The 18,018-nt window shown below is 36.5% G+C and overlaps 1 protein-coding gene across 1 annotated transcript in view; it reads right to left on the reverse strand.

The window, feature by feature from the left end:
• The window catches only part of REEP3 (receptor accessory protein 3), a 75,339-nt gene that overhangs the window by 40,595 nt on the left and 16,726 nt on the right, over positions 1 to 18,018 (reverse strand). Inside the window, exon 2 of the mRNA XM_081157782.1 lies at positions 817 to 889. Within this exon, the coding sequence (XP_081013908.1) occupies positions 817 to 889 (73 nt within the window). The remainder of the gene's footprint in view (positions 1 to 816; positions 890 to 18,018) is intronic.

An 18,018-nucleotide genomic window follows, 5' to 3' on the forward strand; every position in this document is an offset into this window, starting at 1 on the left:
CTCTGACTATTTGACAAGTTGAATGACCAGGCTACCATCCAAAATCCCTTACAAAGAACCATGGCTATATACTTCCAAAAACTTAAAACAGGTACTCAAATCTTTGTACATGAATGTTTATAGTGACACTATTCATAAAAGCCAAAAGTTAGAAATAATCCAGATGTGAATGAATGGAGGAACAATGTTGTACATGCACACAGTAGAATATTATTCAGCCATAAAAAGGAATAAAATACTGATACATGCATGCTATATAATGTGGGTGAATCTTGAAAACAGGCTAAGAAGCCAGACACAAAAGGTCACATATGATTCCATTAATATGAAATATCCAGAATAGTTAAATCCATACAAACAGAAAGCAGATTGGTGACTGCAATTGTCAGTAGTGATGAGGCACCTGCATATTTAAATCAATTAAAAGTGAAAGAACATCTATGAAAGAAAGAAAGTTTTGGGGGTTGAAGAGATATATTCTCAGTGTACCTATAAATTTATAAGGCTAAAAAAACAGATAATCCCCCAACCTCTTAAACTGGAATTTATAGACTAAATGAATAAAAGACATCCAATTACTCATTTGGGAATCATACTTATTTAAATGTCAACTGAGTGCATTATTTTTGATATTCCACTTTGGAATTCTATTCAAAATTTGTTTAAAAAAAAAAGACTAATTTCAGTACTTCACATTTATATCACATTTTTAACCCAAAACATTATGCCAGCTGTTTCTAAAATAATGAGTTTTTCTAGTCTTATATATAACAGATACATTAAACTAAAATTAATCACTCATAACACTATACTTACATATTCTTTCACGTTTTTTGTTTTCACAGCTTTGTATGAATAATATGCAGGATACAGCATTCCAAACACCAACCTAAAAGTAAAAAGTATGACAAGATTAATCAAACAATGCTTTTAACAGCTCATGAAAATATCACCTAACAGAAAAGTAGAAAATACATGGAGAACACATGACTGTATGTTTGTATGAATGCAAATTTGTGTATAAACTAAATTACCCCGAAAAGCAAAAGAAAAATACTTTTTGTCTGAATAACAAAATACTTCAATATTCCAGATAGTTTCATGGAAAAAAAGATTTTTAAAAACTGTCATTTAACACATTTTTTTTCTTTTCTAAAAAAACATTTTGATTTTTAGAGAGAGGGAGAGAGAGAAACATCGATGTGAGAGCAACACAGTCTACACTGATATTACCATTGTTTATTTAAACAATCCCATATTTATCAGCATTTTGTTAATCACTGGGATTTGGCTACTGTACATAATACTGTGAAAAACATTTGTGGGTATATTGATATTCATACTTCCTGGTGATGATGTTGCTTCAAAGATTACCTATTACCAAACTGCCCTCCAGAGAGGTAGTTCCAGTTAATATTCCTATACATTGCCAATCAAGGGAATTATCATTTAAAAAAGATTTTGCCAGCTAAGTAAAAAGTAATAATCTCATAGATGTTTTAATGTGCATTTCTGATACCAGTAAGTATGAATTTTTTTCAAGTGTTTACTAGCCGTTTGATGCCTGGGATGTGTGATATCCTGTTGTCTACTTGTGATTTTTTTGTTTTTTTTTTAAAAAAGAATCATTTGTTTTTGAATAGTTTTAAGTTTTATACAAAAGTTAGGAAGATAGCATAGTTCCCACATACCCTGCACTGAGTTTCCTCTATTAACATCTTGCATTAGTATGGTCACAATTATAAACCAGTATTAATATTTATTAACTGTTCATACTTTATTCAGATTTCTTTAGTTTTTACCTAGTATCCTTTTTTCTATCCCAGGATCCCATCTAGGATTGTGTATTAAACTGTTTCTTGCCTCCTTAGCTCCTCTTGGCTATAACAGTTTCTCAGAGTTTCCTTGGGAAGTGACCTTTGACAGTTTAAAGGAGTATTGGTCAAGTTAATTTGGGGAGGCCCCTCTACTGGAATTTGCCTGATGTTTTTCTCATGATTAGACTGAGGTGTGGTTTTGGGGAGGAAGACCACAGAGGTAAAGTACCACCTCATCATATTATATCAAGGACACATGCTATCAACATGACTTATCACTCTTGATGTTAACCTTGACCACCAGGCTAAGGTAGTGTTTGTAAGATTTGCCACTGTAAAGTTACTCCCTCCTCCCATTTTTCATGCTGAACTCTTTAGAAGGAAGTCACTATGCATAGGCCACACTTTAGTGGGGAGCTGTGCTCTACCTTGAGGGTAGAACATCTACATAAATTATTTGGGATCCTTCTGTGCAGATTTCTCTATTCTCCTCTAGTTATTTATTTATTCAGTGATTTATTTGTATCACTATGGATTTGTGTTTATTTTACACTTGGGTTCTATTCCAGTAATACTTTGTCGCTCAAAGCTTTGAACATTGGGAGGTCTTTTAGCTGGTTCCCGTGTCCCTTTGACGTACCTCTATAACTGCAAGGTTTGTTTTTGTTTTTAGCAATTTGTTACTTTCTGGCACTACACGATGTACCAGGCTCCTACTGTGTACTTCCTGCCTCAGTCCTGGAATCAGCTATTTCCGCAAGACACCTTGGTTTCTTTTATTGGAGGATGGTATTTAAGACCAAGATCTGGGTGCTTGGTACGCTTGCTGTTAGTGGAGTATTACTGATTCTAGGCGCTCCAATATTTTCTAGGTTACTATATCTTTTGATTTTGTATATGAAGCTTGCTGAAGTACCAGGTTATATTATATGCGCAAGGGCTGCCATAAAAAAATATCACAGACTGGATGGCTTAAACAACAGATATTTTCTCATAATTCTGGGAGCTAGAAGTCCAAGATCAAGGTGTTGGCAGGTCTGGTTTCTTCTGAGGCTCTCTCCTTAGACTGCAGATGGCTGCTTTCTCGCTGTGTCCTCACGTGGTCATCCCCTGGTCTCTGTGTGTGTCCTAATCTCTTCCTCTTGCAAAACCAGCAGTCATTTTGGATTAAGGCCCACTCTAAGGACCTCATTCTAACTTAATTGCCCCTTTAAATAACATCTCTATATAGAGCCACATTGTGAGGTACTGAGGGTTAGGACTTTAACATGAATTTTGGGGGGGAGGGGGACACAATCCAGCCCATAACACCTATTGTTTATTTATGAACTTTTATATTAAATAAATCTTTCTTACACTGAGAGCAAATAAATATCTACATCTCAAAGCATTCGTTTGTTTATAGTTTATTTATTTTATTTAAGTGAGGGGCAGTAAACCCCTGGTAATTTTCTTAACCCTCACAAAGCTGAACCCTTTGTTTTGGGCTGATGTCACCAGGTCAAATGAATACCAAGTCTTCCCCTGCTGGGGATTTTATTCTTACCAACTGGCAGCCATATCAGTAACAGTCTTTGCTTTACCTAACAATACTACCCTGTGAATGTCACTTCACCAGAAGCCAATCCCCAGATTCTGGATAATGGGATTTTTAGCTGAGCCACAAAGCCTAGGGCTTTTCAATTTAACACAGGGGCACCCCCACAAGGCACAGAGGCTTTCCAGTTTAGTGACTTCTAAGAAAACAAGGTGCAAATAAAAACAGAACTCCTGCTATGCATTCATCCTCACTGCTGACACAGGTGTAATCCCATAGTTAGCCATCAGTTACGGTTTACGTATTTATGCAAATAACTTCAATCCACTTTGTAGTTCCTTTAGAATTTGGATATAATCAATGTATTATCTTCCATATTCCCATGTACTCTAGTACTGTCGAATTTAAATTCAACGTGAGATTGTTCATTTCTATTACTGGACGTCTCATTGGACGACTCCTTCCCCTGCTACAACATCCATCTAATCAGTAACCCAGCCCTGTTGGTTTTCCTCGGTGAGGGTTCACGCATCCAGCCACGCTCTTTTAGTTTCAGACCAGTGGCTGATAAAACACTTAGGCTCATGTCATCTCAGCTGACTTACTGACGAGTTTCCCAGCACAAGTCCCTGGCTCCACTGTCGGATCAATCTTCCTAATATACCCGCAACAGTGCCTTGCTTTAAAGACTTGAGTAGCCGGCCTGCTCACCCTCTTGCCGATAAGCCCCTGTGGGGATTGGTGGGGGAGGGGAGGTCATTAGGACATAATTTGAAAACCACTACTTTATGTGAACTATCTAAGCCAACATGGTTTCCTCAACATTCTCTTTTATTTCTACTTCAGTCCTGGAATGTATGCTTCCTGCCTGCAATGACTCCCACCCTCATCTTTCCTCCTCTGCTTTTTTTTCTTCCATTTTTTTTTCTTGCTTAAGTAATTCACACACACCCTGCCCCAATCCAACACTCCTCCATAGACTTCTAAATTACTTCTTTTTTGAACTTTAAAAGTTGTCGGGATTAGTCATTTTGCCTTTAGCATGTTCTGCTTTAGATTGTTTGATGTATTTTTTAAGGGCATAACTGAGTTCCAAAACTAAAAATTTTCTTACATATAGTAAGGATTTGGTGCTAGTTGGTAGTGCCCATACAGGTGCTCTGCCTTCACTTTTTAACCTCTGTATTGACTAGAACCAGTAAATGAATAAACACAATGTCCCTAACACCTACCTTTTGTATGAGTAGAAAACAACAATGTATTTCGTCTGGGAAATGTGGGAAAGATGTCTTAGTGAAGAGTGGGATTATTTTTAAGGACCCCCACTATTAAGATTATAACTTATTACTGCTCCAATGTGAATATTACTGAGTAATTTATTACTAACATCTGTAATATTTTATAGCTTTCTGGTTTATTTTCTTTAATATTGGGTCCTACTGTAGATGTTTGCAATCTGGGAGGTCAGGCATAAAGCCAAAGCATGAGCACAGTGTATAAAATCAAATAAAGTTTACTTTAGAAGGCCACCTATAAGATAAACTTAGGGTTTATAAAGGGATTTATTTGCTACAAATAAAATTCACCTATAAATTTGAATATTGTTTCAGTTTATAAAGGCAGGAAGAAATAGTCACTCATTTCCTTTTAGTCTTATTTTTGCCTAATAAGGAAGAACTCTGCCAAAATACTCATGACACCCTTCCCCCATTAAGGTAAAGTTGCCTATGTGGACAGTGGCTGTACTGAAAAATGTACACTTCTTCAAAAAGGAAATAAAGCACTGGCTGGTTTGGCTCAGTGATTAGAGCGTTGGCCGGCAGACTGAGGGGTCCCGGGTTTGATTCTGGTGAAGGGCACAAACCTCGGTTGCAGGCTCGATCCTTGGCCCCGGTCAGGGCACGTGTGGGAGGCGACCAATCCATGTGTCTCTCTCACATCGATGTTTCTCTCTCTCTCCCCCCCTCCCCCCTTCCACTGTCTCTGAAAAGCAATGGAAAAAATATATCCTTGGGTGAGGATTAAAAAAAAAAAAAAAGGAAATAAAATTTATGGGAATGCAGTAGTGGAAATGGTCCTTGTATCACTTTTCACACGTGAAAAATACCTGAATTAGCTATTTTCTGAACAGATGTTCAGACATGATGCACCCTTCACCAAAATTGTTATAGAGAATAATAAAGAGCACGCTCAAAGGCCAATCTCAGAAGCAGCTACCAAGGGTGCTCTCAATATGAGAACAATGTCATTTTATCACAAAAGTTATCAGCATAATTTCATAAAAACTGATTACAGCTTTTTTTTTTTTAATTAAGAACCTAAAAACAGCTTACTATGGAATTTTTAGATGTAGAAAAGTATAAAAAAGACAAAAATCACCAGTAATTCCATTACTGAGTGAACCATCTTTCTTTTTTATTAAAGGTTATTTCACACATTTATATATATTTGTTATAATTTTTATCAAACTTTTCACAAGTCTCATATATCATTCTCTCAAAGCCTTAAAACCCTTAAAAAAGCATCAATAATACCTTAATAACACAACTGATCAAAAGTTAATGTATATTTAAACAAGTTATAAAACACTAATTCCAAAAATTTAAACTTTTCTATTTTTGTCATTCTTTTAAAAAGTGTATTATGAAAAAAGATATAAATAGAATAGTATTAACACAATAAATCCCCTCATACCTATCACCTAGTTTTAAGAATTATTAACAGGGATCCATTCTTAAGATTTTGGTATTACCTTTTCCAGTTTTTTCCTAGAAAATGTTTCTAAAACACTATTTTAAAACAACATAAAGACAATATTTTCAAAATACAACATTTCATAACAATGTTAGTATAATAGAGCATTATAGATTTTTATCCTGTCCTTTCACTAAATGTTACATTATGAGCATTTTTCTTTTATCTTTAAATATTTAAGAACATTTAACAACTACATAGTGTAATATTCCCTCATATAGATGACAAGTCATTCAAATTATTTCCTATATGTCTATTTTAATGCTGTAACAATCTTTCTATGATTACTCATAACAATACCTATTTATCAACATTTTATACTAGGCAGGATGTTAAGTACTTTCCAAATGTATATGAAATTTCAAGTGTGAGTTTTACTTTGGAATTTAGTACAATGAAAAGCTTCGCTTTCTTTGAGAAAATGGTGCCCTTTTGTCTGATTGCCAGGAAGCTCATAGCAAAATCTGTTGTTCAACTATATCAGCTATGGTGGGACTTAAGATCGGCATATTTACCCTTGTATGCACCAGAGTTTGATTTTCTACTTTGATTGCTATTTTTTCTAGTCTTAAATCTTTTTTCTTTATATTTTAAATACTTCTTTATATTTTTTCTTTATATACATTTGGCAAAAGATTTCTCAAATAATTTGAAAAAACATGACAAGGCATAAATAGTTAAAATGTAGTAGTCAGTGCAATCAAGCGCAAAATTCAGCTCTGAGGTCCCAGGGAACCAAAAAGACATTTTTAAGTTTAGGTGGCTATAACTGGGAGCCACCAGCAGTAGCCACACATCGAAATCACCTGGAGAGCTTCTTCTTTAATACCGTTTTTTTGTTGTTGCTGCTCATAAATGAAATATAGATTGATTAATTTACCCAACAGAATAAGGAAGAAAATGCAAAGTAAGAGTCTTTTCCCATTTTTGAAACAATTTATTTCCCCAAAGATAAGCATGGAAATAGTTTCTTAGATATCTTTCGTAAAGTAATTTAAATAGGGCAAACATAGTAACATAAACAGCAAATACTCAAAACCTCATCTTTCCTAACTATTTTATTATTTTACTACATATTTGCTATGCTCTTAAATTTATTTACATCTATACTATCTGTAGAAATACTAAGTATGCTGTGTGTATCCTTTCCCTGCTCCACATTAAGTGACATCACATTGGTAGCTTGAAATAAGGCTTATTGTAGGGAGTAATTACATCATGGCAATTAGCAAAGGATATGAATTAGTCCCCTTTCCTCCAATTGTTAGGCATTATGGGTACACCACTGCCTGTATGTCCTTTTAGACAAGGGGAACTATAGTATGTTTCTATCAGGAGGACAATAAAACACTATATGCAGAGGGAATGCACAGAATTTAGTGAAATCAAAAAGGCAGGCTATTATGGCAAACAAGTTTATAAAGGGCTTTAAGTAAGGTAAAAGACAGTGAATGCAAAAGTCTTCTGTCCTGTACCACAGTTCAATTCTGTTTGAATATTAGATCTGTATTATTAAAAAATGAATTTTAAAAATATAATCAGAATCTTAAATAATAAGGAATCCTAGAAATAATCTCTCTAATAACAGTAGTTTTCTGAATTTTTTTCCACAGCAATATTTTTCATTCAGAGGAAATCTTTCTTAGAAACCTCGATAAATAAGAGACAAATGCAAATTAATAAGAGACAAATGAAATTAAGTTGCCCTTAGAGAACTGAATTTCATTGATTAGAGGATCCTCTGAGGAACCCTAAGCCCTTGAGAACTATTTGAAGAGCATCCGCTATAAATAGTTCAGTAGCTCCCAAACCTGTATGTCTATCAGAATCAACTGGGAATGAGAATCTTTGGAAGTGAGGCTCAAGAATTTGAATTTTCGAATTCTGCATCTTCAACAAACTTAAGGTGTGACAATGGTATGCTTACTTTGGTTTTTGATAAAACCTGTTACGATTAAGCAGTATGCCGTCGGGATGGTAAGCTGGTTTCACTCATTAGATTTCTAAAAGTAATGTGAAAATGACTATAGTTATCTTGACTTTTGCCAAACTATCCTTACTTAGACACTAAAATAAATGTAAGAGATCATAGGGGAAAAAAAGAGTTACGTAAACTCAAACGACAACATTTAACAAATCTTTGAAAATAATGAATTTGTGCCTGTTTAAGGTCAGATGATTACAGCTCGTGCGAAGTCCAGCGATGACCAATGCACCTGTGCGTATGCTCCCTACATGAGTCATTACGCCACTGGTTACACAGCCACTGTGCAGCAACAGTCTGTGCAGAAGGAAAAGATCTGTTGCTAAGCATCTCTGCTAGTAGAGAATTCCCATTCAGTAAAACAACAGTTAAGTGGCCTTAAAGAAAAACATGAAGCCCTAGCCAGGTGGCTGGAGTGTCGTCCTGAACACCGAAAGGTTGTGGGCTCAATTCCCAGTCAGGGTGCATACAGGAGGCAACAAATTGATGTTTCTCTCTCCCTCCCCCTTCCTCTCTCCTTAAAATCAATAAAAAACATATCCTTGGATGAGGATTTAAAAAAAAAGAAAATAGAAAAAAAGAAGAAAAATATGAAAATTACATACAGGAAGAAAAGGTCAAACCCATGGAAAAAACCCAAATCCTGAATTTTACAACCAATGATACAAGTTTAAAACTGCCAAGGAGAAAAAAAGGCAGTAAAAATTCCTTTGAAAGACTTTATGCATGTTTTAATTCTAGTCATCAGGAGCTACGAAGCTTGGAATTTTCATGTTGTCAGAGCTAAACGTCTACATTTACTCCAGAGCTGCTAGTTTCTACTCTAGAAGGAAAGCTAAGATAAAACTAAGGGAAAGAAATCAATCCACAGCAAATCATAATGTCCTTCATCATCCCTTCACTCTCTGCTCAGCCACCCCCCCCCCCACTCCCCACCACCAGGGCTTACTATGTGGTAGACCCAAACCAAAGAAAGTGTTTAAAAAGAATGCTAAACTCAAAATAGAGTACACTATAAAACCAAGGGCTACAAAAGCCTTGAAGCACTCAAGTAACACTGCATCCTGCAGGCAGCATTCCACAGAATGGCTCACACAGCTAAAACATGACGTTCCCCACAATCTACAGCATTCCCCAGTTTACCAGGTAGAATTTTTCCATTCTGATTGTCACTACAAATAAGAAACTGATAGGTGGGGTCGGTTTTATTGTTCTGTTTCTACAGACAAAAGTTTAAGGCTCAGAGAGATTAAGAATCTTATTGAATTAAGCACCCAGTAAGTGCTGAAGCCAAAATATAATAAACACAGAACTTCTAATTTCAAGACCTGTGCTTTCTTGTATACAAAAAACCAACAAAAAACAACAAAAAAACAAAACACACACACAAACTTTGTAATTATATAATGTATAATTAACTCATAGCACACAGATTCCCAATATTAGTAGTTTAATGAAGTCAACATTCAGAAGTTATCTGAGTAATTGTAATTGTGACCTGCCAATATGCTACCATCATATGTAGTAAAAATATATCTGAGACCCATTTTTTTATTGTGTACAAAGTCTACGCAGAGGAATATCCACAGCTTTAATCAACATTCACGTAATCTCCTATCAAACTGGTGAGGTGGCTATACTTGATGGAGTTTAGAATTACTCCTATCATCTGACCAACTCCTGCCTCCTGAGTAATTCTTAACTCAGAGGAACTGTTTTCTTTACTCCACCCCTTAAGCACAGGATCTGTTAAAACTCGAATTTACCATTAGTCCCATCAACCCTGAAGATAACGAGAGCTCAGTTGTAATCTAAGGTTAAAAAGAAAGTTCTGGTGAAGAAAAATCACACACAAACCACTTCGGAAAATGCTGAGAAAATTTCCTCTGTTAAAATACACGCACCACTACCCAAAAAGAAGTCACAAGCATGAATTCCATCCTGTTCTGTGAAATTCTTTTTTTTTTTTTTTTTTTATCCTCATCCGAGGATACATTTTATTGATTTTAGAGAGAGGGGAAAGGGGAGGAGGGAAGGAGAGAAAGAGAGAGAGAAGAAAGGGAGGGGGAGAGAGAAACATCGATGGGAGAGAGACATCAATCAGTTGCCTCCCATTATTTGCCCCAACTGGGGATTGAACCTGAAACCCAGGTATGTGCCTTGACCAGAAATTGAACCTGTGACCTTTTGGTGCACAGGGCGATGCTCCAACCGAGCCACACCAGCCACGGTGTGCAATTCATTCAGTACCACATGGTCACAAAGTGAACTTCCCTGAAGTCAGATCTAAAACTGCTATTAAGTCCGCCCATTGTACATTCATACCTGCTGTGCAACCCAAGCTACAGTCACCTACTGTCACGTCGCAGATGAGTGCAATAACTCTTTGCTAGGCTCCATCTAATCTAATGTGAATTTAATATTCTGCTTTCAAATAATCTTTTAATTTCCTCTCCATTACAGAAAAACAGGTCACTGATGGTACACTACGCACCAGGTACTGTGTCTTCTAGCATTTGAGACACAACAGTGAATTCACTATTGTTTTTTAACTAAAACTAAATATGTGATGATCCAGAAATCAAAACATTCTATTTTTATATTTCTTAAACCACTTTATTTCTTTTGATCAAATCTTATTGTAGTACTTCCAGGATCTGCAACTCAGTAAAAATTTCTCATGCCACTCCCTAGAGCTAGAACAATCTCCCTCTCTATGTTAAGAACTCTCCCTTTCTTCATAGGCAGCGTGCATGTTACTTTCTTTCATTAATGAGGTTGAAAGAAGGTTGGGTGTCCTTATTTTGTATAGCAAAAAAACAGTAACAGAAATTAAATTACAAAAAAATCCCAACTAGAACACAAAAATTAAACATTGTAAAAGCTTTTAAAAATATTCTCTATGTTCTCTTCTCTTGAGATGACCAACTGATTAAATGTTTAAGTACTTTCTTTGTACAAGAAAATCAGAAATGTGGGAACTTCACACTATCTTGTTGAAAGCACTAATGGAAAAATAGAGCAAACATGTGCCACAAGAACTACACCACCACCTAATTTAATTCTGACATCAGTAATCACAGCAGCACAAAACCAGCATGCTGGCTGTTGGCACTACCAAGCCCTCTGCCTCTTATGAAACATCACTGATTGTTTCATGAAAAGCAGTGTTGGATGACCCCACTCCCATTCTTGAGAAATGGTATAATCTCCACCAGTTCTGACTTTGCTGCCTTTCTCCCTAATATGTGTGTGTGTGAGAGAGAGAGATATTAAACAAATGGCAGCTGATCTATCAACTGAAAAGGGGTGATCTATCTATCAACTGATATCATAATGGATTGTTCCACGTTAAGGAGACTGAAAAGAAATGACAAATGCAACGTGTGACCCTTGATTGAATTCTGTATTAAGAACAACAGTGCAGCTGTATAAGGCATTATCAGGGCAACTTGGGCAATGTGAATATGAACTGTACTTTCGGTGTTAATATCTTATCAATGTTATATTTTTTTAGGTTACACCAGTCTTGTGGCTTTATTAAAAAAATGCCCTTGTTTAGGAGATAACAGTCATTAGAACTGAAAAGTCATAATGTCTGTGCCTTCTCTTGAAATATACAACCATTCAATTTGTAGGCCAAATTTGGACAATCTCAATTTCTATTCAATATAAAAAATTTAATAGTATAAAATAAAAAAAGTAGGAAACTCTAATTCTTTCCCCAAAGATATATAAGGAGGATGGAAATGTGGTTCAGCATTACATAATGTTGCCGCCCACTGCAGAAACAGAAACGAGTGCCTAGCAACAGCAAAGGGTCATCTCAGGAGAGCGCTGACTGCTCACTGGAGCATTCTAAACACAGATGCTTCTCCACCCTTATCGCTTCCAGTCCCCGCTGAACACATGCTGGTTACCTTGGATCCCAGGGTCACCTAACGAGAACCTTCCTCCTATGACAATAACTGCCTCTCAGGGCAGCCCCACCTGTAGGTTACATTTTGAAAAAAGGCAAAACAAATTTTGAAACATCATTAAAAAATATGCATTTTGTGTACAGAATTGTCTCTGCGTTCTTCTTCCCAGTGATCATATTTCTTTTAATATATAAAACGTCAGTGTTCTTGTTGATATTTTTCTGACATCACTGGCGGCCTCCCACCCCACAGGTTTTGGCAGCAAGATCAAAGCATCCAACTCTTAATAAGCAGGTTATGCATGAACATGCCTAAAATATTATTTATGCTTATGCACGGCTACGGCAGGAGAGCTTCCCTTAAAACAGTAATCTCGATGTTTAAGAATAGTTTTAAAATTTTCTTTAAATGTATAACCAAATTTTAGATTGAATTTGAATAATCGCCAATTCTTAACCAGTCTTAAAAATGTAGTAGTATAAATAAAGACCCAGAAAGCTCTAGCTCTTTCCTCAAAGATATATAAAGAGAACGAAAATACGGTCCAGCATTATATAATGTTGCCACCAGTCGGGAAAGAAAAGTGAGAGCACCTTTTCCTAGGTGTCTTGGCTATTTGCACGTGCCCCCTCCCCCGTGGTGTAAAGTCCCTTGTCCATTTTTCTTTATATACAGCGTGTCCCCAAAAACGTACACTTTAACAGCTGATAGCTCAATTTTGAAAAATAAATGTATTCTAATAAACACTGCCTTCATGATTATCCAAAGTGTGTGTATACATTTTTTGGGGACACCCTGTATTTTGAATGTGAGCCATTTGTCACCTTCATATGTTATATTTTCTCCCACTCTGCCGTCTTTTCCACTCGTAATGGCGTCTTCTGATGAAGAGTAGTGCATAATTTTAGTCTGTTTCAGTTTATCATTATCACTCTTCTCATTTATGACTAGTGCTTTTTGTGCTGTTGGATTGTTTTCCCGATTTCAAAGTTATAAAGACATTTTTAAATATTATCGTTTAGAAGCATTATTGTTTTACTTTTAACCTGCAATCAGGCTGGAATTGGTATTTTTGTGTATAGTCTGAGTTAGGAGCTATGATTATATGGATATCTGGATATCGGATTGACACAGGATCATTATTGTAAATAACCTTTCCTCACTGCTCTGCGGTGCCACCTTTCTCGTAAAACAACTATCCACGTATGGATGGGATGCCTACTAGGTTCCACACTCTTTCATTGGCTTATTTGTCTATCCTGTCCCAATACCACACTGTTTTAATTTCTGTAGCTTTGTAATAAATCTTGCTATCTGATTAACTCATCCCATTATTAATATCTAAGTCAGTATGTCATCCCACTATTTTTATCCTTTGCTCTTCTGTTTCAAGATTGTCTCAGCTATCCTTCGTCCTCTGCATTTCCATATACGTTTTAGAAATAACTTGTCCATTTTCTTCTGTCCTATAGGTTTACTTACTTCCTAGGTGAACTCATCCAGTTTCAGCTCTTTGAATATCCACAGCCAATCTGTCAAACAATCCTTTGCATTATATATTTAAAATAAATTCAGAATCTGACAACTGCTACCAACCTGGTCTAAGTCACTATCCATCTCTCATTGGTTTACTAAAATAGCCTCCTAACTGGTCTTAAGCTTCCATCCTGGTGCCTATATGGTTTATTTTCCATGGTAGAGAGTTATTTTAAAATAAAAGCTGATAACGTCACTTTTCTGGTCAAAACCTACCTCAAGAGTAAATTCCAATGTCCTTAACAATGGCCTACATATTTGGCCACACTACTGCTCTATCCCAGCCACAATAACCTCCTGTGCTGAGCAGAGCTCTGCCTTGGGGTTTGTACTTGGTTGGCTCTGTTCCTGGGATGCTCTTCCCAGTTTCTTCATGGCTAAAGCTGTCACCGCCTTCAATCTTTGCTCAAATGCCAACTGATCACTGAGGCCTTCCCTAACTACCATATTTAAAATTAAAAGTCACCCCCTAGACGAAATAAGAACTCAATTCCAAACAAGATGCTTTATTGTTTTATCAAATTTATTGGGGTGACATTGGTTAATAAAATGGTATAGGTTTCAAGTGTACAATTCTGTGAGATACATCATCTGCATATTACATTGTGTGTGCACCACCCAAAGTCAAATCTCCTTCTGTCACCATATATTTGACCCCCTTTCCCTTTACTACCTCCTCAACCCCTTTCCTTCTCTAACCACCATACTGGTGTCTGTGTCTATGAGTGTTCGTTTAATTTTTCTTGTTTGTTCATTTGTTGCTTTCAGGTTTACATCCCACATATGAGCAAAATCATATGATTTTTGACTTTTTCTGTCTGACTTTTTTTTTTAACAGAAACACAAAATAATAAAGTATGACCCATATTAACCATAAGCAATTTAAAGAGCAAAGTTTCATTATTTTCAAATAGCCAATTTGGTCTTCCTTTGTTAAAAATAAGATAGATAGTCTTAGAGATTAATCTAACACATTAACTACCACAGAGCAGCAGGGGATAGCCTCTTCTGCTGGCCATTGCTCCACTAGTTCTTTTATTTTTTAAATTTTAATGTGTGGAGAAAGGTAAATCAAACGGTCTTTGCTTTAGTGGCATTTAACTAAATGCATACACATACAAGGATAATTGGGAAGTTTTCTCACAATCCTAAGGTATTAGGGTATTTTTTTTTTCCTTATAGTAGTTTTACCAAATGTTACTTTCTAAATTTACTATGTAATATTTTATTTATATTAGAGGATATATATAATATACATGCAAATTATGAAGTCTAACAACACAGTGAATCCAATACCCAAATTAAAATGAGAATGTTGCACCCTGGCCGGTGTGGCTCAGTTGGCTGAGTGTCGTCCATGCACCAAAAGGTAACAGGTTCACTTTCTGGTCGGGGCACATACCCAGGTTTCGGATTTGATCCTGGTTGGGGTGCCTACGGGAGGCAACTGGGAAGCAACCAATTTATGTTTTTCTCTCACATCGACTTTTTCTCTCTCTCTAACTTCCCCTCTCTAAAATCAATAAAAACTTATTAAACAAATAAATGAGAACGCTGCCAAAAGCATCTTATCTACCTCTGTGTCCTTCCTTATCTGAAGGGCTCTGACCACCCTTCCTAGTACAACACCTTGCAGTTGTTGTTCCAGCTCATCATTCCCTTCTCTCTTCAAACCTGTCCTTCCTCTCATGTTTCTCATCTCCCGCTCAAGTAATCCAAGTCAGGCACTTGAAATTCCTTCCTCTTCCTCACATCCAAACACCAAGTTTTGTCAGATTTCCCCCCTAACCCTCTCTCATATATGTCCCCATGTCCCAAACATTTACCTCAGCCTTAATTCTGACCCTTCTTATTTTTCCTGAGGACTCTGCCCTCATCACTTTCCCCAGGTCCCCTGTTAATATCATTATTAAAACCTTGTTTTCCTCAAAAAAGAAACAACTCATCAGGCTATGTAAAGTTAGACGTAACTCTTCTGACTTCTCTAATCTCATTTTTTGCATCTCTGTGCTCCAATGATATCAAACCACCTGGTGTTTCCCAGGAGTCATATAACTGTGTCTATGCCTTGGCATACTTCCCCCCACCCTGAGGGGGCCTCTTCTCCAGGAGGGTAACTTCAAAGAGGGAGCTGAAAGGCAATTTTTCTCTTAGAAGGTGTCCTTGCCTCCCTGAATTAGGAACCCCTGCTCTCTGGTCTCAAAGCATCTTGTTCACAATTGATGTCACACTACTAGCAGTTGAGACTTTGGGCAAGTCATTAGCCTTCTGTGACTGTGTGCTTTTCTGTAAGATTCAGGAATAATTGTGACTACCTTGTTTTGAGCATTGAGTTAAGCCATGTAACAATGCCAGGCACACAATGATACACAGTCCATGTATGTGTATAACTAGTATTACTGTCCCACAGTATTATGTCCACTGACTTTCCCATCTGCTATCTATGTGTTGAGTGCTCCGTTAGGACAAAAAGTATGCTAAGTTAAGCTCTGCATCCCCAAGGCCTAGAACACTCTCTGATATACCGTAGGTGCTCAATAAGTATTTGTAGAAAGAATGAAATGAAATAAAACACTCTTTGCTGTATATAGAAAGGCAAGACTGAATCTTTTGTATACATAATCTAATGTACAAATATAGCCTAAGATGAGGCCAGAAAATGAAAAAGTGACAAAAGATATTGACAAAGTGCTAAGTATTCAATATGACATTTCTATGACTTTCTTTTGTGGCCTTTAAAAAAAATTTGCAACTCAGCCAGTGTGGCTCAGGTGTTGAGCATCGACCTATGATCCAGAATATCTTGGTTTGATTCTACGTCAGGGCACATGCCCGGATTTCGGGTTCAGTCCTGAGCAGGGGGCGTGCAGGAGGCAGCCCATCGATCAATGACTCTCTCATCATTGATGTTTCTCTCTCTCTCTCTGAAATCAATACAGATATATTTTTTAAAAAAATTGCAACGGCCACTTAGGATTAGAAAATTATGGCAGCAGTAGCATTTTTTTCTGGTGGGTTAAGTGTAATAGCCACTTAGTTAAACATATGTATCAGCAACTTTAAGTCTCAATTTGACACACAATGATATCTTTTTATCACAATTTATTAAACTACAATGTCAAAAGAGCAGTAACAGAAGTCTATTTTTCTTCAGTAGCAGAAATCTCAGTGTCAACATACATATAAAAATGACCATATTTTCCAATGTTATATTTATTTGGACTGATGGTTCTTTTCCTCATTTCAAATGCATCCTCATTTTGTGGAGAGCATCTACTCTCAACCTGATTAAAACATACTTGCTTCATTAAAAAAAATTCTTTTCACAGAATGTTTTTCCTATTGGTTGATAGTCAAAGATTTACCTTTTATTTATTTCCCTTATATTTTTTAGTATCCATAGCAACACACTGAACTATACTTTAAATATTATACAGCTTTCCTCAGGGAAGGGACACAAAAGAGAAGACCAATTCCAACAATTTCTTTTTAAAACACATACATATATCCGGTACAGAGAAACAAGGTTAAAAAAGTGAACACTCATCCAAGTATTGTTTGCTAGAAATAGTATTGCAATACATCATGTGTGCCCATATTTGTTACTCAGGGGGGAAAAAAATCACTTTTGGAAAATATATTTCTTCTTCATTCAAATGTTTAAACCTGTTAAGATCGTTTCCTAAGAAATTTACTCTTTAACAATCAAGTCAACTATTTTAATAAGCTAAAAGTTAGTTACATTTTCCAGTATGAGTCACAATCATCTAAGCACTGAAAAGTTTCCCATTTTCTTCTTCACTTACCATCAGTTTTACTTTCCTTTCATTGACCAAATAGAGGCAAATTAATCAAATCATCCTAGAATGTGCGTCAGTTTATGAGAAACAGGGGAAAAACTGTCATAAGTTAAATATTTAAAGATGATACCTGCAAATGTTGTTATGCTACCACCAAATTTAAGACTTCAGGCCTACTAGCACTGGAAAAAAACTTCAATGCACAAGAATCCTTCTAATGTATGAAACAGCTTTAAAATAATTCCAAACAATAGAAGCTTGCCATGTGATCATAACATTAGAAATACTAAAGAAAGCCAATGTCCTTTTCCATGTATAACAAATTCATGACATTATCATAAAAATTTTTTTAAGCCGCTAAATTTTGGGGTGGTTTGTTATGCAGCAACAGATAACTGAGAGCAGCAAAAAAAAACCCTCCAGGTGGTCTCGGTGGCAGTGAGAACAGACTCCTGGGGACATGGAAGTCAGGGGCAAATCAGTACTGCCTGATGAGTGGCTGGGGAGCCCTGGTGGACGTAATAAAGCATCAGGGCACTAGGAACAGCTAGAGGAAGGGGACTGCATGGCTGCACGCAGTGAGTCTGACCATATGTGTGGCACCCTGTGGCCTTGAATGCACCCAGAGAGACCGAAGTGGTCTTACCTTAAGTTAGTCAGGATTAGTATC

This window comes from Miniopterus schreibersii (assembly GCF_964146895.1).
Source record: "Miniopterus schreibersii genome assembly, chromosome: 14".
NCBI lineage: Eukaryota > Metazoa > Chordata > Mammalia > Chiroptera > Miniopteridae > Miniopterus > Miniopterus schreibersii.